Raw genomic sequence first — 25,794 nt, forward strand, 5'->3', positions numbered from 1 at the left:
AGTTGGGGCAAGTGCCGTGGCCAATACCTCTTTTGGTCAACAGGGAGTGTCCTAAGCAGGTCATGTAAAGTGCGATTGAAACGTTCACATTGTCCGTTTCCTTGGGGATGATAAGGGGTGGTTCTGCTCTTCTGCACTCCATAAATCTTGCATAACTGCTGTATCAAAGTGCTTTCGAAATTCCGGCCTTGGTCGGAATGTATACGGGCTGGAGGACCGAACCGATGAAACCAATGTTGTACCAGCATCTGGGCTACTGTACTTGCCTGTTGATCTCTAGTGGGAACAGCCTGGGTGTATTTTGTAAAGATGTCGGTCAAGACCAGGACGTTTTGCCTACCATCCGATGCCGGTTCCAAGACTGTAAAGTCCAAGGCCAGGATCTCATTTGGCCGTGATGCTTGCAGCGTACCCCAATAGGGTCGAACTTTAGGCTGAACTGCCTTCCCCAGCACACATCTTTGGCATCGACTGCACCACTGCTCTACATCCTGAGCCATATTAGGCCAAAAGCACCTGCTCCGCAACAACTGTAGAGTTCGCTCTGTCCCTTGGTGCCCATGATCATTGTGGACACTATGTAAGACCTCTTCTTGTAGACACTGAGGAACAAGCAGCTGGAAATACTCTGGTCCCCCACCTGGGGGATGGACTGTTCGATATAGTACGCCCTCTCGCTCAACCAGTCGCTCTTGCTGGCGAACGAGGGCTCTACTGGCACTGGACAAAGTTCCACGTTCTGTTGCTGTTGGAGGTCGTCTTTCATCATAGAACCTCCATACCGGTTCAATAACTGGATCAGCCTTCTGCAGTAGGCCCAGATCGTGAGATGAGCGTCCAGGGAATGCAACGACTTCACCACACAGGGCCCCAGAACCACTGGGCTGCTCGTTCCAAGAGGCTAGCACCACTTGTGGAGGCATGCTTGTTCCAACTGCAAAGCGCTCCACGTACTGTCGGGACAAAGCATCGGCATTTTGATTGCTCTTCCCTGGACGATACTTGATAGTAAAGTTAAATGATGCCAATTGAGAAGCCCAGCGCTGCTCCACGGCCCCCAACTTGGCAGTCTGCAAGTGACTCAAAGGGTTATTGTCAGAAAAAATGGTGAAGTGATTGCACAGCAGGTACTCTCTGAACTTCTCTGTCACAGCCCACTTGACGGCCAGCAATTCCAGCTTCATAGAACTGTAGTTATTCATGTTTCTCTCAGTGGGCCTCAGCCCTCTACTGGCAAAGGCAATTGGACGCACTTTCCCGTTCTGTTCCTGTGATAGCACCGCCCCAAGGCCTCCATGGCTAGCATCCACTTCCAAAATAAATGGTTTCTTAAAATCAGCATATGCCAGAACTGGGGCAGAAGTAAGTTTCTCTTTTAATAACTGGAAGGCCTGCTCGCAGTCTTCACCCCAAGCTGTAGCTAGAGAGATTTTGGGAGTCTTTCCTTTTCGTCTGGGTCCACTAAGCTTCCCAACAAGATGGTGCAAGGGGGCTGCAAGTTTAGAAAAGTCTTCTACAAAACGTCTGTAATAACTAGCGAAGCCCAGGAACGAACGAAGTTCAGCGAGATGTAGTGGCCGTTTCCATTCTTTGACCACCTCAATTTTAGCAGGGTCGGTCGCCACCCCCCTCAGCAGAGACAACATGGCCCAAGTACTTCACCTGATGTTGGAAAAAGTTACACTTGGACAGTTTCACTTTCAATTTCTGTTTCTGTAGCCGAGCGAACACTTCTTCCAGCCTTTCCAAATGTTGTTCCACGGTAGCAGAGAAGACCACGACGTCATCAAGATAAAGAAGTACAGACTGATATCGACAGTCCCCAAACATGCGTTCCATGAGACGTTGGAACGTGCCAGGGGCATTGCATAACCCAAAAGGCATTCGATTAAATTCAAATAAACCAAAGGGAGTGCAGAAAGCCGTCTTAAATTTATCCTTTTCCGCTACTGGGACTTGGTTATACCCACTGGCCAAATCGAGTGTAGAGAACCATTTTGCTCCTGACAAGGCATCTAGGGATTCCTCTATCCTAGGAAGTGGGTATGAATCACGACGGGTCTTCGAATTCAACTGCCTATAGTCTACACAAAGTCTGAGGGTCCCGTCTTTCTTGGTCACCAACACGATAGGGGAAGAGTAAGGGCTACTGCTTTCTCTGATGACCTGGTTATCTAGCAACTGTTGGATATGAGCTTTTACTGTTTCATATTGAGAAGGAATGATACGACGATAAGGCTGGCGCACAGGAGCATCATCTAGCAAGGGAATCTCATGAGTAATAAGGGATGTACAGCCCAAGTCCCCCTCCCCTTTGGAAAATATACTGCCATATTTGGAAAAAAGAGCAGTAGCCTGAGCAGCCTGTTGTTCAGTAAGCCCCTCAAGATCCAACACAAGCTGGTCAGAAGAATTATTGGACGAGGTGACGTCGTGCGTGGATATAAAAACTGAACACTCTTCCCAAGAAGACTCTACAGAGACCTTTGACTCACTTCCCATTATCGTGGCTGAAACCGCTTGCACCGTGCCGACCACATGACGAGGAGGGAGCCACACATCAGAGCTACTGACATTTACTATGGGCACATACAGCAAACCCTTTCTTGCAGAGACCAGAGTAGGGGATAAAAGCAAACCTTCAGGAAGGGGTCCGTCTTCACAGCCCAATGGCTCCAACAAGAGCTCCACTGAGTCTACCTGAGGGCACGTAGCGGGGACCATGGTCATCGTACCAGCCTCAATACGAACAGGAAGTCGGCCATGAATGCGAACCTTGAAGGGTTTAGCAGCGTTCAAAACAGCCTCTACCTTCTCACAGTGGCGTAGTGCATGCCGAACCGCCGGGACCGCCGACTGCACTGGGGGGGAGGAAAAGAGTTGAGGACCATGCTGTCCGAACAGGGTTCTGTAACAATCACCCAGCACATTCATACCCAAAATGCCTGGCGTTTCTGCTTTACGACCCTGAAGCACAACATCCGTAGGATCCTTAACTATTAAAATCCCTCTACCCAAAATGCACTGTCCCAGGACTACCACGTCAAGCTCGAGATAGCCTATATAAGGAATGTCTAACCCATTCGCTGCTTTGAGGCCCAACCATTTACAGTCTCTCGTTTGCAAATGTGTAAAGTGCTTAGCAAAAAAACTCTCTGTGATGGTGGTCACCATTGACCCGGTATCAATTAGACATGGGACTGTTACCCCCCCCATATGCACACCTAATACGGGACAATTTCCAACTAGTTGACTGTACAAAGGGCGGTTAACATTAGAGCCAGGACTTCCCAATCCCAGCGTGTGGCTCTGCACACTGGGGAGTCCTAGTTTTCCGACTGGTTGACCGAGTTGCTACGGGATACAGTGAGATCCTGACTATTGGTAGCTGAAGGAAGAGGAGCAGATCGACAATAGCGAGCGATGTGACCTGGCTCGCCACACCTAAGGCAAATCGGTTGGCCATCTGATGTACGTCTAAAACGACCATTCCTATGGGAAGGACCTGGGGCATTACCACTAGGTTGACAGAAGCGTTTAACTAACATATCAAGCTGAGCTTGCTGTCTCAAAACCATCTCCTTTAACTCTGCCAATTCGGAGGTTTGAGCGATAGTAGCCTCACATTGTGGCGCAAAACGCACTTCGTGACTACGTGGCAGAGCACGCTGACCCCGATCACGACCTGGCTGACCCTCCTCCAACCACCTAATAGCCTCCCGCCTTACATCTAAAATAGACAGATCCTCGTCGTCCCGTACCAATCTTTTGAGCTCCCTACGTAAAGTATGATCTCTAACGTTCTCACAAAACTGATCCCTTAACACATCCCCGGAATTAAAAATAGCATCACCCTTACTCTGCTTCACTCTGTCCATGAGTTCCATTAGCGCATGAGAGAATTCGAACAATGACTCGTTCTCCCGTTGTTTGCGATCAAAAAAACGCTGCTGCCAATGCACATAGGATTTAGTACACCCATACATTTCCTTTAAAATGCGAATAATTTCATCGGGGTTTTCTCGGCTTGCTACCGGTCGATACTTTATTTCATTACGGGCCTCGCCCTCTAAATGATCATATAAAAACATAGCTTTATCTAAAACAGACATATGTCTGGATCTAATACAACTTTGTGCCTCCTCAGTCCACTCCTCTACCGAAAGGGCTCCTGCAGCTGTCGAACCAGAGAACTTTGGGCACTTTCTTTCTTTAGGCAAATAAAAAGCATGTTCCCGCCGTACGGGTGGGATTTCGTCTCCAACATTTCCCCCAGTACCTCCATTCTGCACCCCAGAAAGTCTCGCATTTGCAGTTTGGAGCTGTTCCACTTGCTCCCGCAGTCTCTGCAGCTCTCCCTCCATGACGACTCCTTGCTGACACAAGTTGGAATGCCAGCTGCTGTTTTCTACCACAACAAATCACTAATACTGCTCGAATCTACTTACACTTTATTAAATTAAACTGACAGGTCAAAAGCGCTAACTGATGTTCGATCCTGCCGACTGCGCCAGATTGTAGCGCCCCCTAGTTAGTAAGTGCCAAACTACGCCACCCCTTAATTAGTGCTTTTTTACTTAGAGTAAGGGGAACTCTAAAGAAAGTAGACAAACGTCGGTGATGCAAAAATACAGTCTTTATTGAAGACAATAGACTCTGTCAGTTTAATTTAAATAAAACAAAAACAATCTAAGAGGTGTTGACACTACCTGTTTGTGGTTTGGAGACTGAGTAAAGACAGCCAATTGACAATACCACTCGTGAATAATCTCTAATATTCAGCCACACACTGCAAATGTTTCCAAATCACACTCTAAAGTGAACACAGCACCCGATATGGCTGCCTCTATCTCAGTCTCAACATAGCCACATCTAAATAGTACTGGATCAGAATACTCAAGAGACTCAAGTTAAAAAAAGGTACATCGACCAATAACTAGACACACAGGTAGTCACACAAGAGTAAGGGTTTTTTTAAAACAACGGGTCACTTAAATACCCCTGAGCAGCATATCATTAAAAGACCACTTTATGATTTGCTATGGTAGGATCTTTTAGATAAAAGAACACAAAATAAAACAAAACGGTAGAAAACAGCAACTGACACCCACTGAAGCTGTGGCCCTTCATATACACAAAACAGAAAGAAACATTACATTCAGTCAATAAAACATTGACTACGTTCAACATTATGAATATGATTTAAAAAGACGAAACATACCACATTCATCAGGGTTGACCAACTTCACTCATGGACAGGATAGCAGCTTGTCACAGAACACTGGATATACAGAGTGTAATTAAAAAACCATATGAAACCTCTGGTTTAGGCATACTAAACATTTTCAGGTGTTTATAAAGCTTTAGAGAATGCACGGCGGCTAATTGTACCTGGTAACTGATCATTCGTAAGTCAGTAGAAGACAGAATGGATGTGGCGTGTCACCAACAGACTAAAATAAACAAAGGAGCTTTACTCCGTATGTCTGAAAGGGTGCGACTAAAGCTCGAGCATGATTACCAAACTCGCATACCTTGTACTCTGTACACACACCGGCTGTTGCTACCTCTATGACCTGCGGCCACTCCACCTGAACACGCCTATCCTCGCGTCCCCACACTAATTAAAACCAAACCATGTTTAGTTGCTTCATCAGTCATCTTGTGCAAAAGTATAATATGCAACTTAATCCTACCTTCGGACTCGCTGTTACAGACACGCTTCTTCTAGACGCCGCCACCTGCATGCGCTTTAGCCACCACGCTATCCTCTAGGACCCCACAGGTGTCCCTATATATGCCTACCTGTAAATGGCTCACCCAATGCAGGTGCTACTCTACTCTAGGACGTCATCCTTCATGTGCGCACCAAAACAAAGAAAGCGTCGCCTTGGCTATGCTGGCTACATTAGTGTGAAGTTGGAAGGGCAAAGAGCATTTTCATATCTTTCCCTGCTTTGGCACAACCTTCCAGTTAGTGTTCCAGATAACAGTCTGGAAATGTGTTTTTGTGATTGATAGGTGGTGTGGATCTTGGGATTTATGGACGAAGGGAGCTGAGGTGAACTGGACAGGTCGGTGCCATCGTTAGTCTGATCTCACGGGTGTTGACGTCTCAGGGAAGGGAGCACTCGGGTTTTTGAACATTGTTCTGCTGGAGTCTCTGCTACACCCTGTTATAGCAGTCCCTTTTATGCATTTCTTGATTGATCATTAACATTTACAAACACTATTTCTCCCAACCCTTCGTACCACAGCACCACACAATGGACGACTTATAACATCCTGTAACTTGAGAAAAACCCTTAGTTTACATCTCAAAAGTAAATATTTATGTCAATGAACGAGTTAGTGCCATCAGAATGACAGTTGCCCCCAAAAGACATGGAAAAGCCTGTAATGATACAATGAATTTCAAACAGCTCACCATCTCTGTTTCTGCTGAGCTTGATTAACTGCTTCTCTCTCTCTCTCTCTCTCTCTCTCTCTCTCTCTCTCTCTCTCTCTCTCTCTCTCTCACTCACACACACACACACACACACACTCTCTCTCTCCCTCTCTCTCTCTCTCTCTCTCTCTCTCACACACACACACACACACACACACACACACACACACACACACACACACACACAAACAGACAAGCTTACTTAATATAGCATTTACATTGGGTTAAATACTCCAGCGCCATGTTTGTTTACTTGTAGTGTGCTAAAGAACAGGAAAGGACTGGCAGGATGTTTAAAATGTGTAAAACCACATAAGGAACAGGAAACAGGCATTTCTAAATGTGTTCTCAAGCATGTTCCGGATATGTTGAATGTGTGTTTTTATTCAAATATATGTTACAGTTTTTGACGACTGCTAACGTGCATTTCCCAATACTTGTGATACATTGTCAAAACTTTAAACACACCAACACAATGACCTCACACAAATAGCCAAATAGTTAATATCGTGTTCAAAAGCGCATTTTCTTAACTAAATAACAACTCTGCATTTCACAATGCAAACAACTTTGTTAAAACACAGCAAATCTGGTTCAGTATCCAATCATTATTACAAACACTAGCACATATTCTCTTTTTCGAGATGAACAGAGCCAATCACTGCACAACCACTGTAAAAAAACTAACATTTGATGGCAATACAGAAACAGTATTACATTAAATATTTTACCCTCTCCCAGCAAACAACAGACATTTTACAGTAACATCTGTTGTTTTCTTAGTCAGTTAATTTTTACTGTAATCCGCTTCATTTGGACTTTTTTTTTTCAAATGTGTGCATTTTTGGCAACATACTGTCTACATTAATTTTGCAGTAAAGGGTATATTTTACTGTATTAGGGACATTACTGTAAATTGTGGCCTAACCCAAAAAATAATTATCGTAATTGTAAACATAATTAGCCATAGTCCCATATGTGTAAAAATACACATATACAAAAAAGCCACACAAGGGGGAAAAACAGAATACAATACTTGTTAGGTCTAATCTAAACGGTCTTCAGCAGATGGCCACATGTTTTCATCCACATCACATCTGATGTTGGCCCTTGCCATGCACCTGGGAAAGAAAAGCTTGGTATGCCTTATTCACGCCTGGCAGTCTTCAGCTGAAATGTCTCTGCAGCCAGGATCCATTGCATGCAGCAGGGACATTTGGTCATGGGGCCGATGATCATACACCTTCCACCTCCAGACTGAAAAAAGTTCCTTAGTGGGGTTGAGGAAAGGCGAGTAGGGCGGGAGGAAAAGGGACATCACTCTTGGATGGTCTATAAACCAGCTTGTGATGTCATGAGAATGACAAAATGCTACATCGTCCCATCACAAATGTCCTCGTGTTTCCTCCCACCTGTTCCCTTTCTGCTTCTGGAACCAGTTATTGGTAGAGTTCATTCAAAAACGAAAGAAGGAGGTCACTGTTATAGGGACCAATCTGGCATTTGTGAAGGACCAAACCAACACTTGAGATTGCAGGACAAATTGTTATATTTGCTCCTCTCTGACCCAGTACATTACTGTACTTCATTTTATTTCATTGATCTATATGTGCAAAAAATGTGTACAACAGTAATAACTTTTTGCAGAGCTTGGCATTTTATACGATATTTAAGGTTTTGAACCTTAGGTTTAAATTTTTGGCATGCTGTGTACAAGCAATTGTAAATAAGACAAAAACGATCCAGAATTTTGTTATTGGATAACCTTGTGTGTATAGAAAATTTAAGCATTATAAAAACATGTAAAATGACTGCATTTTGTGCCATAACAACATGAATTGAACTAATAGTATAGCCACTGAAAACTGATGTTGTGTGTTTGGAGTTTTGAAAATGTGACTACAGATTGGACAAACGCACGTTAGCAGTCGTCAAAAACTGTAATTGTATGGTGGCATGGTGGTGGAGTGGTGGCTAACATTGTCACTTCACAGCAAGGTGGCAGGGTTTGATTCTCGGTCAGGTCCGCTCTGTGTGGAGCTTGCATGTTCTTCCTGTGCTTGTGTGGGCTTTCTACTGGTACTCCGGTTTCCTGCCACAGTCCGAAGACGTGTGTGTTAGGTTCATTGGTCACTCTTAATTGCCTGTCGGTGTGTGTGTTGGCCATATGGTGGACTGGTGACCTGACCAAGGTGTACCCTGCCTTTGCCCGATCATGAAATAAAATGAACCATTATTGTCATTAAAAATGTAAATATAAAGATTAAGATAAAAAAAGTAAAGATTAAGCGCTTTGTGACAACATGTGTTGTGAAAAGCGCTATACAAATATATTTGATTTGATTTGATTTGATTATACATTGTACTTGTACATTGCGCAACGAAATTGGATTTACAACCTCTTCGTGCAATAGAAAATAGAATTTTTAAAAAATATAATAGACAAAATCTTAAATATAAACAAATTAAATTACAGATTAAGCGGTAAGGATGATGGATGGATGCTTTAACAATGTGGCGGTACACTGGTAGCGCTTACTCAACCTCCACGTGCTTTTTTCTTGGTCAGGCGGCGATAGTGCATGTGGCCAGTAGATGGCGACGTTGATTAAATTTTAGACTGTAGCACACTCGTTTAAAGTGTGGTCAACGTAAGGGCTTCTTCCTCAAAACTTGGAAACTTTTGCCGGATTTGCCTAATTGGGTCTGGTGCGAATTTACCTGTCTTCATTTTTATGTTTTCCAACAGTAGATATGGTGCTCAAACTTGTCCGGTATTTTACGTCCACTTTTTAACATTTATTTATTTTTTATCCTGGTCCGTGCCACCAAGAACATGCGACATGTGACATGTCAACTGAATTAAAGCATGGTATGGAAATAGTAATGAGACTGGTAGTGAGAAACTACTCGTATTATATAGCCTAGCTATGCCCATAATAAAACGTCAGCAAATTTAGAATAGCTTTCTCCATTACCACAGAATATTATGGCCAGAGGAATTGACATTTGCTCTAGCTAACTAATATTTAAATTTCGTCTAAGTCTGGAGTAGCTACAGTATTTATCGCCTACTGTGTGCAAAATGTGTGTATTTTTCCTCATTCGTGTCATTATAGTCATATACACATTTTAAAGACTTGGCTCATTCTGCTAACAGATCTGTACACCTTTCTAAACAGTCAACTTCAAGTAGAAGTAGCTGATGTCGCCCTCCTGTCCAGTTCGCTAAACGTTCAGCAGTTCAAAACGTCTTTGCATAGCTGGAATCAGGATTATGTAGTCCTATAATGAGTCTATTTCTTAGTTTTTTTTTTTTTTACATTCATTAATTTATGAAAACATGTAATTCACGAGGCAAAAAAACATGACCAGAATTGATCACAAGTTGCATTTGTTCCTGATCCGATAAAAATACTCCCGATTACTGTAATAAGATTAGATGCCCACGTGAATAAGAAGAAGAAGAAAGAAAACACTCAGAATCATCCTGTGGGATTCCCTCCGCAGTGACGCGGTGAGGGGTGGATCCTATTGGCTGGACGCGGTGAGGGGAGGCTCCTATTGGTTAGACGCGGTGAGGGGCGGCTCCTATTGGCTAGAGGCTAAACACCAACTCTCCATTTATGGATCGTTGGCTAGTCGATGCCGTCAGGCTCCAAGCTAGAAGTGATCTTTGCACACAGCGTCCGTTGTGTTTGGGTAGTGTAGTCCTACCGTGCACTGCTGCTCAGGAGACACCAGTAGCATGGCTCAGGGGACCTGGTCCTGAGGACAATTCTAAACGTTTCCCCCCCAGAGGATTTTCAGACAGCTTGCTCAGGAAAGACCAGAGTTTTGATTCCCAATAAAACACTGAGGTTTCTATTTTTTTAAGAAAAAGAACGGATACTTTGCGAAGTCTCCTCATCAAAACGGACTATAATAAGCGGATCGCGTCTGTCTGATTACAGCAATAAGTATGGTGAGTTATCTTTAACTGACTACCTAACCACTGTTATCTTGGAGATCGTTGTTGTCCCTTTAGGAATGGTGGCTATGACAACATTAAACATTATATGGATGCGGGCAATAGCTGTAAAGGTCTAAAGAGTATCAAAGTTGGACTTTTTTGGTGTTCACTGCCCTGCGAGCGTAGAATCAAGCCGTTGTTAGAATAAAAGAAAGACGTTAGAATTAATAAAACGTCCTCACCCGGTAAAAAACAAAGTAGCTGCCTTATGTAATTCTGGAAAATATTTGCCATTGGCATCAGACTTTAGGAGCACAGTGGCAGAATGAAATGACTGTATCCGTGCTCTTTGAGGGGTGATCGTGCCATGTTGTGGATCAGAAAACCCCTCAAGATGTACTGTAGAGGGTCTGACTGAATCTTGGACTCCATCCACTGGAGAAAACGCCCTCACCTGGTCGACAGGTCCGGCATTATTATTACCGCACTCGCTGTATTCTAGGACGACCCAAACAGTCCCTGTCAAATAGATCGTACTTTAACCTAGGCTATGTGTCTCTACCACTGACATTAGACAGTGTGTCATTTATCAACTATAACAACACGATCTGAACTTTTAAACAGCTGCCCGCCGTTTCTCTTCGTTCTTGGGTCCTGTAGAAGTAGTTAAGCGGACCAAGGACGAGTGGGATCATTTCAAGGATCTCGATTCGGTTTCATAATGTTTATCTAAATTTGACATTGACTTGGCTGTCTAGTTGGTATAGGCTGACCAGGTTAAACGCGAAATGCCCTTTAAACATCCGTATTGAGCGCATGTCTGTGAACATTTCTAACCCATTACGCCATATGGTATGTTTAGTCGCAGAACGTGCTGTGCCGCATATGCTGGGAGAACTATGTCACCAGCAGAACTGGTTTCCCCTCACGGCCTGGCTTAGTAAAACACGACTGTGATGCTCGAACGTGTTCTTGAATGACTCCAAATACACCCATTAAACGTCTGTCAGCCTTTAAGAGCTTAATGATACGGAACTGGGGCCCAGTGTGCGAGTGTGATGACTACATCAGCGGAGACGACAGAGCCCCGTTGTGATGCGCCCTGGATAAGAGAGTCAGTGTCAGTGTACTCCTCCAGAGAGTACTTCTCTCAGAGTAACCATTTACTATCTCTGTTGAGCCTTGAGATGATGTTTTGACTTTTGTTCTGACTTGTTTCATTCACTACGCCCCGAAACAAACGGACTGTAAACACATTGTATTCGGACGCTCAAAACAAAGCACAATGTATACAGCATTGGTTATACAAATGAAGGATTGTCCTGCTGTTTACATGACACGCGACGCATCGCAAACAGAACAAATTTGCATGCACGTGCATTTCGTTTCAGCTGCAGCTCGAGCCGTGGAATGCAGATAGCCGCAGTGCACGCGGGTTCAGACGGTTGAAATTTCATAGGAAGGCCGCGGTGCGTTGCCGGGGCAGCTAAGGGATTTGTTTCTGTCTGCATTACTGATCTGCTTGTCCTGGACCGCTTTCTGCTGTTGGCGTGCTTTGATGCATATTCTTTAGTCTGAAAGGGAGTTTGGGACCAGGTTACTGTAGCTTCGCTGCTTGGCAAATGTGAAAAGAAGCCAGTCAGTCACGTGGGCTGTCTGGTGGGGCAGAAGATGTTGGTTCTGTGCATTTCTCTCCCTGTGGGTGCAGTAGGTCAGTATGGCAACACATGTTTTGCATTAAAGTCTCCAGCAGGAAGATATGAACCCCCCCCCCCCCCCCCCCCCAACTTGCATTTAAAACCAGCTCTTTGCCATCTTCATTGCTCTACCATGAGGCTGCAAAAGAATCCAGCGACTAGGCCGTCTGCCTCTGAGCTGTGGAGTTCAGGAAGTGCTGCTCCTCGCATGTCACACACAGCTGCAGTCTTTTGGATCAATGCTGTCAATACCCCCCTTCACTGCGGCCTAACACACTAATGCGGAAAACAGACAAATAACACAACGGACAAAACCAGGAACCTTTTGCTGTACTCTGTGTCTTTTCCTTTTTAATGGCAGTGACCATCCTGCTCTGCCAAAATGCTGATTTCATACAGCATCTTTTTTTCTTTGCTTTGTCCTGGACACACTGAATTGTATTTCATAGTCTCTGTCTGAATGGCTGTTGCCGTTGGCTCCGCTCGTGTTTTCGGAGAAGCTGGCCGTTCTCTGGAGGAGATCATGGTGGCAGCTTTTCTAGCCAAACCATAAAACCCCATGTGTCAGTACTGACTAATGCAAACTGCATAAAGCCTCTATTCTCTCTGTCTTATATCTGACAAAGTTATGGCCTAGTACCTCTGGGACAGGGAACAAGATGGGAACGAACCTACTGTTTTATTGTGGCATATAGGGTTGTTGTGTTTTTTGACAGAAACAATGGCAGGTGTGTCCTCTCTCTCCACCCTAAAGACAATCTAGAGTTGTCACCTCCCTCCGCTGTTAGTCATGCTCTGGCTGGAGACCAGTTCGTAACCATGTCCTTCAGACTTAGAGAAGGCCCTTGAGCATGACTCCAGGTTTCTCAGCACAGAAACAGGGTCTTGGGCCCCCAGTTGTTGTTTCTGATCTATTTACAGCATTCTAGCAGGCGCATTTGTCAGGTGCTTTGTGAACTCTGTCCGTAACATCCTCATGCTAGCGTTGTCTTGCCTGCGGCATAAACGAGGCAGCGGTGCGCTCGCGCGGTGCTTTACGCTCGTGCTCTATGCGCTGTTCCTTCTTTCGCCTCGCGCGCTCCAGCCCACGAGCTGCTCCCGTTAGCGATGGTCGGCAGGCCTTTGATCGCCGACTACACGCAGCCGGAGCTTTTCATCCGCACAGCGGTTGCAACGCGAGCTGCCAGATAGCACCGCGGTTCGTTGGGTTAGTCACCAGGACGGGAAACATTTAGTGTGTTTAGTGTTACTGGTAGAGGATCACGTGAGCTCGGCCCTGGTTTGATATCAAGCCCGGGTAGTCGTTTTTAATCTCGCCGTTTTAGTTGCCAGGTTCGCGGTTTTCACGCCAAATTGGGCTTGTTTGAAAGTCCAGCCGGGATATAATACTTAATTTGTCTCCATTTTACACTCGCTACCACCCCCCGGTCAACAACTTTGGGCTAGTTTAGGCTTCTGAAGGGCGGGTTTTACACTAACTTTGTGCGGGATATTTTTGTAGGACCTGGCAACCCTGCAGCATTCGCTGTCACTGAGGTCAGCGTGGTGTCTTGGCACGATTACCGCTGTATTCACAAAAACATTCTTTCCATCCAGTCTAACTAACTCAGAAATTAAAACATGTTACGGTGTCCTCAAACCCAGAATAGCAAAATGACACAATGAAGATTTTTCCCGTGTCGCCCCGAAGGAGGACGATATTGTGGTTTGGCTTCAGTGTGTGTGGTGACCAGGCCTCACGCGAGCGCGCCCTCTCTCTCTCTTACACGGTGTGACCTCTGTCCTTTCCAACATCATGGGAGATGGATTTGCATGTGCTGACTCATAATGGAGAGAGTTAGAGGAGGTCTCTCTCTCTCTCTCTCTGACCCCGGGAGGGAGAGCTATTTTTAACTCGTTTTATCACGGTTCACTACTTCAGCAAGAAGTTCACATAGTAAGCCAAATAACTACATGTTCTGAACTTGCAGGACCAGTAACACTGCTACAGTCCACTGCTACAGTTCAACACGTTGGGATGTCTGGTGTTCAAATAAGTGCTTTGTCATATGGGAAGTTTTGGCAGAGTTAACGTAAGGTACCTCAAAGGGCCTGACTGGTAGACTTGGGGTCTCCCATGGTTTCCTGTTGTGAACTATCTCCACAGCAGCCTGAATAGGGAGTCTGCTTACCAGGCTGCTCGAGAAATAGGAGCTCGTTATAGCTCGCTGATGTTTTATATGAATGTGTATCGTGTTGTACTAAATGAAACTTGATATCATAAGGGAAAAAAGTGTGAGATTTTTTTTTGGCATACTGGCTGACCTAAGAGGATGTTGATTACCTAATAAGTTTCAGCCGTTTTCAAGATGGTATTTTTGCCCCAGTCAGCCTGCAGCCATTTCAGGAGAGATGCAGTCTGTGAGTCATCTGTTGAGGTCATCTGTCATTCTGTGGTTCATTTGTTGAGGTCATATTTCGCTGATGACCGTGAATCACGGTTAAAATTATGAGTCACAATCTGAGGAAGGAACGTTCAAACCATGAAGGCAGTCACCTAATCTAACCTCCGAATATCTCCTTCATGATCGTTTCCCTCCATCTCTTTTCTTCTTTTATCTTTCTTGTCATGTTACGCTTCCTAGAATATTTAATGAAGTATTGTTTTTTTTATCTTTGGATCCGGCAATCTCAGTAAAGTCTACTATCCGTAAAATATTGACAAGGTATTCGCAGAAAGGTACATTTCTGCGCTCCCTGTTAGCCTGTACGTCTCGCAATGCTAATTAGTCCAACATCTGAGGCCGACACCCAAGCTGCCCTGCTCCGTTTCTTCCAGCGCTCCTTCACCTCCTTCACCTCAACAGTGCGTTGGTGAGTGGGGTCAGGTGTTTGAGGGGAGGACAAGCACTAAACCACTGACGTTAATCCTGACTCTCGAATCTGAGCAAGGTCGGGCCTTGTTTTAAAAAAAAAATAAACCTCTGAGCAATTAACTCAACTGATTGGTCTTGCATCTGTTTCCTGAGTAAAACCACAGTGGAAAATTAGCAGGAACCAACCCTCGGGTAAAGGGGTGGTCTAGCCCCAGTGCTGAACCTCGTTGTGCAGACCTGTTGCAGGGGTCACTGGGAAACAGGGGATGGATCCAGCAGGTAAGGGACTGCCACGCAGCAGGGAGGTCTCCGAGTGGCGGCGCTTGATACCCAGAGGGGCGTTCCGGGGCTTCCCGGGCCTGCGCCCATTTCCCGTTGGCTATGACTGAGGGTTTCTAACCGGCAGCATTCCTGAGCGCAATCTGTTTACCCCCCCCCCCCCCCCCCCCCCCCCATGACTCCGGCATCATCAGAAACACACACACCAGACACCCAGGGAGCAGCGGGTCGCTCCAGTCAGCCCCTCTGCAACATTCCTCCCACTGACCTCAGATCAGCTTAATCTACCCGAGCCTCCGCCCCTCGGCCGCTGTCACAGACGGAGCAGAAGCTGGCCATGCGTCAAGCACAGAGGGCACCACTCGCCCGACCAGCACCACCCAGATGCACCAGTCAGACTGGTCCTTCCATTTCTGCCCTAATATAAAGGGCATTTGTGTTTTTACTGCTGGGTGCGGCGGAGGGCACCAGGGCCCGAGTCAGGGCGTAATCGAGGCCCTTCAAGCGAACCTGGGACGTGAGGCGAGCAGCTGAGGGGGGAGGGCACGGCGTTTAGCTTAATCAAGTCCCCGCGTGTGCCTGTCTTTGATTAGACAGGCCTCACTGGGTGCCTCTCATGTGGCAATAGTAAAACTGCACCGACGTTGTTTTGTGTCTCTGTGAATGCGTGGAAAATTAGTTTAGACAGGGCGGGTTTATGAGACGACGACTGTCGGGGCTGGGGCTGAAAGCTCGTGGGGTAGCGGCACGTTGCAGGACGCCCGTCTGCTGCTCTCTGGGCAGCTGCCCATTCTTTTAGGTGTCGTTTTATTTATTTAGCTTATGATGTGATTCCACAAACAAATAGTGTATTACAAATCTTTTGATGAATGATGAGTGACGGATGTTAAAGGGATGCAGGTTTGCTCATCCATACGTGTGGGTTTCTTCAGCTGTGGGTCTCTTCCCACTGGCGTGCATGTCCTGGGGATGACTGACATCTTTCTACCTGTCTCTTGATGCTGGAAGTTCACACTTTGCTCTGTGTGTGTGAGCAACATCTCCCATTATCAGCCGAGACTGGGAATACACCCTTACACACTCACCCATCATTCTCTGCTGTACTGCTTACCAGAAAAATCGTGTTTACCGTAAACCTGTACTCACCATGAGGTTCCCTCTCCTTATTCTGCTTTCTGTTGAGCCAGACGATTATGTTTGGTCTGTGTGTAAATATCCTGAACCCTGCTCCTGACTTGCACGTGCAGACACCCCACCTTACTGCCCGATGTGTTTTCCAGTGCTTTTTCATTTTCACATCCTGATTTTGCTTTTGATCGGGGAGGTCCTGTTTTCGTGGATCTGTTCAAAGAATAGAATTTTGCCAAGACCACAAACTGTGACTCCTGGAATGAAATAAGATGCCCGTTTGTGCAACTTTTCAGAGCAAATGCCCTACAGTCTGTCAGCATTTGAGTGTTTCCTTGGGAATGCTCATTACAAACATATCCATAACGGAGCATTCAGTAACAGGGTGACTATACTTGGAGTACTTGGTGGTTGTTGTCAGAGTATATACACAAACAATAAACACATTCTGTTAACGTCTTCATTTTTCGGATGGATTTTGAAGACACAGACAAGTTCCAGGTTCCAAGTTCTGGGCTTTGGGTCTTTTCTTTGCTTTGGTTGTAAAGCCACATACAGAGCAGCCATGGCTGCCCACGTGGTCACTCTTGAAGGGCCGGCTTTTACATTTCGATTTGCTTAAGTGAAACATGATTAGATGTGGGAATTTATTCTGGAAAAACAAACCTTTCATAGTCACATGTGCTCTTGATTCCTCCAGCTCTGGGCATGTGTCCTAGACCACCCAAACACATGCAAAATCACGTCCAGGGATTCAAAAAAAATCTTCAAGTATGGCATTTTTGGCACAGCAGGTAGCAGTTATTCCAGTTCTGTGGTTGCCAGTTTGAGTGGTTGTCAGTACCATAGCTTTAAAAAATTGCTGGATTGTAAATTTCTGGAATGTAAATGATACCAGTTACCATTGAACCTGTACAATGTTGGTAGGATTTGTAATGAATTCTCATGATGCTAAAAACCCATTAGATGATTCTGACAGTCTGCTTTAATTTGCAAGCTGGTATACATGGTCAGCAATTCCCCAGGAACTGTGAACTATTTTTTTTGTCCTTAACAGATCATTTTGACATGGCTTTGAAACTGCAGCCTGGACAAACCGGAACCATTGTGTGACTCAGGAAATCACAGATATAGTTGAAATGATTCATCTCTGTCCAGTCTTCCGAATGAAACACTGACCTGAGATGTCTAAAAAGATGTTCCATCTGATGCTGGGTCAGTGAAATAGGTCATGTTCCCTATTTCCCTCATGACTACACTTCCCCATTTGATGCGCTGCCCATTTTGACACATTGTCAAGAAAAAAGCATGGACCCAAAATGTCTGGGCTGAATTTAGAAACACTGGCCCAGACGTTTCCATCTCAGCTTAGCTTAGCATGTCCACTGCCGTTGTCTCTGGAGACATACCTCCAGGTCCCGCAAACTTTCTCAACCCCTTTGAGCCGTACGCTCCAGTAATCTGATTACCACATTCACTGGTGCATTACCTCATTATTAATGACCAGGCATAATTAGTGTAAGATTATGTCATTTAAGATTTACAGCCATCCCCTGTAAATGGGCTTTTGTCTGCATGGCAAACTAGACCAAATTACAGTTGTGCCAGGGCCAACACGTGATCTAAAGTATTGTTAGATCACATAGTGGATGGTGTGGTTTGAAAATAAGAATTAGACCACTGCGTGCAATTGAGAGAAAGAGCTCTTGTTGTGTACACAGTAGATCACAGCCCATCCATTTATACGTTGTTGTTGCTGGAGGAAATTGCATCAACATCAACAGCCAGATCAGAGTTGGGGGCTGAAGGGTATTTTGGATTGTCTAGACAGTTGCATGTCCTGAAAAAAAACAGCAACAAAAAACAAAACAGGATCTGACCATTTCAAGAGTTTCGCTTTAGGCCATGCCAAATATTCTAGAGGGTGTGAATGAATAAAGGGTGTTTTTCAGAGCAGGTCTATGTGCATAGTTTTAATATTGACAAATCAGTAAAAATTCAAATTCAGGTAATAGAAAATGGCATAGAACTCTTAAAGACTGTATGAAAGTCAACAAGCACTTCCTGGTATGCTGCTGGAGTGAAGTTATGCCACAAACTCTTAGCCCAGCAGATGTTTTTCACACCCAGAGCTTCCCATCAGTACCAGTTTACCAGTGATTTTCCAGAAGTACTCAATGTGCTCTTGAGTGCAAGTAGATTGGCATTGATGAATGTCCCATCGTTAAGAGTGCAGACACACCGGCACTGGCGGCTTTGTTCGCCAAAGTGATTCCTTCCAGGAAGCCATTCATGAATGCCGTTTGAATAAAATGTCAGGGTTGTTGCTTGCCAGCGGCCTGCAGTAGAAGGTGCTTCCTGCTTGGTTTGCTCTACCACTACGGTGATGCAGGTGGACAAGAAGTCCCTGACGCAGCTGCCACGTCTACATCTGACTCCTGTTGTCTTTGTGGGACATGACAACGATGCGCAAGTTGTCCTATTGGTACACAGGTTTAAAAGGATAAATCCAGCGTTTTTGTTGGAAAAATTACATTCCCACGCCTTTTACAGACCAATGAACGAAACTGCAAAATTACAGCCATTACATACTGTTAATATTCCACTGATGCTGAAACACGGTGTTCTGTAGCAGATTTTGCTGGCTTGGTAAAGAGTGCAGTCTGAGCGATCTGTAAGTCACCTGGACTGTCTTACTGTTCTGCGCTTGTGTGAAGGTTCTTCAAACGGTCACTTCCTGGAAGTGCATTGCATATATGATATGTAGACTGTTGCCTATCGTGCCTTCAAACTTGATTTTCATGAAAGATCCCGAAATCATACGCCAAGAGTGCCGACTGTCAAGCTAATCGGCTGATGTGCAAATGTTTTCCAATATTTGGTCAATATATTTAAAATGCTCAATTATGATGTGCACAGGAAGTCTTGTTCATGAGGTCGTCATCGAACTGTTTATATGTTTGTGGTTCTAGAAGAATCAAGCATTTCACAAAACAATACACACCGACATTGTTAGAACACTGAAACGCTCAGGCTTTGTTCCTTTAAGAGACACGATTTTCCTGACCTGCTGTTGATCTAGGTGACAAAAGGGAGGAAATATACTGGCAGGCAAACAAGACCTTCTCTCTAGAGTCGTAGCAGTGGTTATCGAGGTCTAAACCAGTTGTTGGCCATCACAGTTTGCGCATTAGGGACTCTCATTACAGAGCTGTTGCATGTGAGACATCATCGGTCTAAAGTCCCACTAATCCACCCATAACAAGGAAACCCTCTAGAGGAAACAAAAGTAACCATAACTAGCCATAAAAAATTTTCATTTACTGGATCTGAAATGTTTAACCTGGTATAATAAAAACATAATCCAGCCTTCATTAACTCGCGTAAAGGTGTATCAAGTGCAAGTGAAAGTGCTTTTATTCTGTATCAATGATTTATTGGTTCATTAAAATCTAATTGGAGGATACAGAATTGAGTCACGGATACATTGCGCCCATTTAAGGAACACCCATCAACCCACACACAAACGCAACTGAAAGGTTTGGGGCTGGATGTCAAACCTGGTTCAGATCCATCTGTCAACGTACCCATCCTCCACCTAATTTTCTGGGAACACGCAGGAGTCTAAAGTGCTCTCCCAGTCCGACCTTCGTAATACTCAGCTGGGGGTGCACAGGAGAACAGTACATGGGTTGTTCTGGTTCCTGCTTGGCTTCATGGAATTAACCATTACCTCAGCGTGGACTCGGGTTTAAAACACAGAAAAGTGGATGGGTAACCTCATACATTGTACACATTATGTTGGATGCTTTTATCACAACCACATTTAACACATTTGCTAATTGTTTACTGAACTATGCACTAAAATATGCACCAAATTTCCTGGTTTTTGTCACTTTTTGAAATAAGGAAAAAACAACAACACACACAAAGCCATGAACATAAATAAGTTAAATTCCTTCGGGATCAATAAAGTTTATTCAATTCAATTAAAGTGTCTGGTTATCTTTCCAAGCGCCCGCCATCTCGAAGTCTGTCTGCTTCTCCTCCCCAAAACTGACCCCAGAGCCACTACACATGGAGACCAGCCTGCCCCGTTCTTCGTGCTCGTCCTCATAACGGCTTCGTGAGCACAGGACGCTGGGGTGAGGAGGAGCAGACGCCTGTGCAGTAGAGTGAGGTCTAACAGGAGGCGGGGCGTGCCTCCCGACTGCGCTACTGAAACAGCCCCAGCCATTTCCCGTGCCTGGACCTGACCCCGCCCCATGCGTGCCATATAAGGCAATGGAATTTGCATTCGGGAACAGCCTGACCGTATGGGTCTTGGGCTGGCGCTACACAGATTCTTCAGATGCTGCGAGATTAAAATTTGGGGACATCTGTTGCAGTAGTTTGGTCTTGGCAAGACTTTACATACTCTTTTTTTAATGCTTACACTTTGGGAGAGGAGTTTGACTCTCATGGTTTATCTATTTGTTTAGTCTCTATTGCACCTGTGTCATGGGGCTTGCAGACAGAATTCATTTGTTTCCAGTTACTGACACTGTTTTAAGATCGAAAGATGTTGTAGGCTGGTGTTTTTACGCATCAGGTGATATGCTTACAATATGGTGGTAAATACCAGATTTTGCCATTATCTAAGAGTGGTACACTCATAACACACTCAGTGTTTACACTGCACACCAGGATTCCATAGGGATGGCGATGATGTGGAATATCACCATAGAGACAATCACAAATTGTCCTTTTCACACATATACACAGACACAGACACACACACACACACACACACACACACACACACACACACACACACACACACACACACACACACACACACACACACACACACACACAGACACACACAGACCTACCTCGGGCCACCCACTACATGTTCATCACACTCCCAGACTGCAAGCCCCCATTTAGTACATTTGATGAATGTAACTGGTAGTTAGTCATGTCTAAATGGGAGGAAGAAAATATATCCTTCTGGATGCTTTGAAATGCAGGAGACTGCCTGCTTTTCGTGGAGGCCAGAGATCATTTTAAATTGGGTGTTTTTAAATGTTTATTTGTGGCTGAAGGTCAGTTTTTGGTTCTTGCCCATCCCCCCACCTCTGCACCATGGTGTATGTGTGTGTATGTGTGTGTGTGTGTGTGTGTGTGTGTTCTCAGAGCTCATCTCGTTATCATGTCCTAAATGGGTTCTTGCTTCTCCTGAGTGAACCACAGAGGCATTTAACTTGTGCCTCTCCCTTTCATAACAGAACATTACGACTCTGGATTAACCACAGTAGGAACAAAATCTGTCTCTGTAAAAATGAGTGACTCTAACGCATGGCTGTATTATAGCTAGATGTGGATCCTTGTGGTTTCTGTCCTGGTTAACACATTGTTCATAATCTTACAATCCCAATCTGGTTGAGGAACAACTAAAGAAAATGTGATTTAAGATGCCTCAATGTTTAGGGTTTTCAAGCCAATTGGGAACATATTTAATTTAAAGTACTCTGGAAGGAAACATTAATTTTGAATTTGTGGTCATGTGCCACTCCTTGTTAAGACAGCACAATTCTTTACACACACACACACACAATTTTTCCTGTTGAAAGGTTACCACAGTGTGACAGGGTCATCGTTAATGACTATATTAATATGCCATTTTTCCACATTTATGCCCCTGGCGTATCCAATCATTGTTCAATTTGGTAATTCACCAGTTCTCATCCCAACTCATCTGCTCATATGATCAAACCCTTCATAGGTGACTGTGGGTAAGTTAGCCTGGGTTGTAAATCATACAGTACATGGGCTTTCATTACACAGGGCTACACTTCTGTTTGCTAACCAGAGCTGTTCAATATGCAAAATGTCAGAATTGTTCTGTTTTTTGGTCAGAAGAATACTTACTGATCTAAGAAGCGGGTCAGGGCAGAAACATCACCTCAGGAAGGGCAGGAACCGGGCTGGTGTTGGAAAATACTCTCAGATCAGCTCTGCAGACATGGGATTTCCATTTGCTGTGTGACACAGTCACAATCACAATGGTGTGCACTGAGAATTAGACAACACACAGCTTTAACAGATTGTTAAATCTCCTCAGGAACAACATGAGCTGATGAGTTTTCCATCTTTCTCCTTTCCACGTCTCTTTCCATGTTTGCAATAAAAATCTCCAACAAATTTGTGTCAAATATGCTGGCGTAGTCTTGAGGTAAATCTCTTTACCTCAGAGATTAAGTCTTGAGGTAAGTTTTTGGTTCATTTGACTTCCTGCTGAGCTTGGTGCCTTTATCACTCTCGCCTCATTCACACCTCCTCCTCTCCCCCCCCCCCCCCCCCTCCCCGTAGTCCTGGTGAGGTCACATGACGTCACTCTAAAACAACCCCCACCATAAGTGCACCAATGGTCTATCCCTCCTGTCTGTTATAAAATGCCACTAATGGCTACTGACTGGAAAATTAATAATGCTATTTATTAATTGAGAGGAGTCAAGACGGTGAGAGCAAGAGTGAAAGATTGAGAGTGCGAGAGAAAGAGAGGCCATAGCCAAAATCCATTAACATTCCTTGCTGTAGCCCAGGCAGGAATGGAGTCTGTAAAGTGAGGGAGGTATTTACATTAGCAGGTTTAAAAAAAGCCCCGTTTGTGTAGTCTGCTTCACTAATAGTGTTCAAGTGCTCCGTGGTTATTGTAGCCCTTTATTTTCCTGTAATTTGCCATTACTGGGTGTTTCTCTTACCACGGTAAGTTAATTTAGGCTGGGATGGCGGGTTCGTTTGAGGAGAGGGGAGAAAAAGAATGGAAAAGCCTCCTCTGCTCGGTCTGTTTTATCGCTCTCTCAGATAGCGCTTCAATCATTCCAGTAAGGGGGAATGTAGAATAAAGACGATCGGAAATGTCTGTCGCGCTGCGTCACATCCCATAACGGAGTCACCGCATTCCAAGGACGAGAGAAATCACATCAGAGAGGACGAACAAAAACGGCCGTTCAAAGCAGCGAGTCTAACGATGGGACCGTGTCAGGGTGGGGGGGAAAAACCGTGAAAAGGCCGTTGATGGCTGAAGTTCAGTTGTGGACGTGGTGTGTGGTGTTTTCTGTATCGGAGGAGTTGGGCTGCTCTCTCGGGGTCGTGTTATTCTTGGGCCGTTGGGAGCTCAGTAGCCAGATGACACTGATTCAGCCTGTGATAAATGAACGAGGGTCTCCTGAGATGCAGCCTCTGCAAAACGAAACCAGGAGAGAAAGAGAAAGCGCAGCACCAAGACAAACCACCGTCTGCGCCTGCAGGCAGAGTTTGCGAGAATCCTGACCTCATAGTTTTGGTAAATTTTGAAAAAATAAAGTCAGCCTCTATAGTGATGTCTTTTGTGGTCAAAAAAGAATTATAATAATAAACAAAAAAGTGTCCGTAAACTGGAAGTGGTCAGTCGACTGAGTGGACAGTTTTTACTCTATCAGCAGTGCCCTTGCCTTGGACAGAGGCTTCATCCATGGCTTAAGGGGTTCAGACGGTAGCTGCAAACAGGTACTTGATCAAAGGCTCGGTGGTGCTAATTGTAAGCAGTGGCCTCCAACTGCTTTGACCCATAACCATGCGCTGTGATGGGTTTTCCAAAGGGACGGTGTGAGTGGGAGGCAGTTACTGTACTGGTACATTGGGGTTTTCCTTTATTTGCCTGGAGAAGATATGAGTGTGTAATATAAGACCCAGCTTGCACGCACTGCTCTGTGACTAAGTGTGGCCATTATCCTCTTACACCACAAGGACTGGTGGGTTTGTGGTGTCACTCCATCACTCTTGTAACTACATCCCTTTCGTATAATATTTTGTGCAGTCGCTAAACGTTCATATTAGTTACAGGGTAATAGGCGCCAAGATTCCCGATAAAGTTAGTGTTGAGGTTCAGCTTTATCAGAAAACATGTCTGATGTTCTCTGCATGTAATTTGAACTCTGTAAATGCAGTACTTAACCTCTGTCTGTTTATGTGTGTGTGTGTGTGTGTGTGTGTGTGTGTGTGTTTTAACAGGGGAGCCGGGGACATTACCGGTACCACTGGCAGAGCCATAATGTCAAGCAGAGTGGTGTGGACGACATGGTCCTGCTCAGCAAAATCAATGAGGACGCCATTGTGGAAAACCTCAAGAAGAGATACATGGACGACTATATTTTTGTATCTTTTATCAGCACAATCTCACCTTTCTCTCTTATCATTCACCGAGGCTAACCGCAGAGTTACTGCCACATACAGTCAGCACACATTGAAGCTTTCGGGTGTTTTAGGCATTACCGAGGACACCAGGTTTTAAAAAGTCAAATTAAGTCAACTAACATTAAAAGTCAACGAATGATATGTTGATTGACAGACCGTCATAACTTACCATTCATCACCACAGAATTCTGATCCTATTGGTCAGGATCTGATAATACTCGCCTGTTGGCCTGTGTTTGAAGTAGGCCAGTACTCATCGGTACTCACCATTCCTCTTTCTCTGTACCGCAACTTTTTCTTGCATGTTTGCACTTCTCACAAGCTCCTCGTATTCTATTTACCTTCTCCATATCAGGTTCTGGGCAATTCATAGTGGCGCTGTATAAACTACATTACCCAGGGGGCCCCACGTGACTACATGACTGTGCACCTTCTACACGTCTAGTACAGCGAGCGGAGCATTAATGCCAGCTTAAGCAGTGTTAATCCTAAATAATGTTGGCCTGGCTTTGAGAGGGCACAAAGAGAGTTAGTCAGAGAGCAACACCACAGAGCGTCAGAGAGAACCAGCACTAATGCAGCACAGGAGAAGCGAAGCTAACTTTGGTGTTACTCCGAGCAGCAACGTGCCTGTATCTGCAAAAACACCTGAACTTACGATAACATTAGTAATGATGAACGTCCACATCGTTGGTCAAAGGGTCAAAGGATATTTTGTACACATCACAGTACACATATTCATAGTATCATACAAATATTACCACACCCAGCCCACTGTTTCTGAACACTTGGAATGGTGCTTGTTTGATGAGGTGGTGTTTGAAGATGAGGTGGTGTTTGAAGATGAGGTGGTGTTTGAAGATGAGATGGTGTGCCCTACCTGTGGTTGTTGGGAAGATTCAACACTGCCCTGCCCCTGGTTCTTTTAGTGTGTCAGCTCTGTTCCTGTACTCTCTCAAGCTAACTGCCAATACTGACATGTTGGATAAGTATTTTTAAAGCCTGCAGGATGCTCGTTAAACGTCTGATTTTCCCCCCACAAAACTGTAGCTTTCTCCACCTCATCACGACTCTGTCTGCACCAGTTTTTATCTGTGATGCGCAACCGGTGTTTTCGGCAACGTCCACGTTCCCCATTCGTGTCGAGTGAGCCGTTGCCTCGTTCGGCGAGCCTCTTGCAGAAAACTTTTGCAAGCTTTCAGACGAAACCCCGCC

The 25,794-nt window shown here is 44.9% G+C and overlaps 1 protein-coding gene across 2 annotated transcripts in view; it reads left to right on the forward strand.

Moving 5' to 3' along the window:
* Positions 1-10,084: 10,084 nt before the first annotated feature.
* Positions 10,085-25,794, forward strand: part of myo1ea (myosin IEa) — a 46,808-nt gene continuing 31,098 nt past the window's right edge. For both annotated transcript variants that reach the window (XM_076997055.1, XM_076997064.1), the window contains exons 1-2: positions 10,085-10,412; positions 24,397-24,540. In XM_076997055.1, coding sequence (XP_076853170.1) covers positions 10,410-10,412; positions 24,397-24,540 — 147 coding nt within the window. In that variant the 5' untranslated portion in view covers positions 10,085-10,409. The remainder of the gene's footprint in view (positions 10,413-24,396; positions 24,541-25,794) is intronic.

This window comes from Brachyhypopomus gauderio, chromosome 1 (assembly GCF_052324685.1).
Source record: "Brachyhypopomus gauderio isolate BG-103 chromosome 1, BGAUD_0.2, whole genome shotgun sequence".
Lineage (NCBI taxonomy): Eukaryota > Metazoa > Chordata > Actinopteri > Gymnotiformes > Hypopomidae > Brachyhypopomus > Brachyhypopomus gauderio.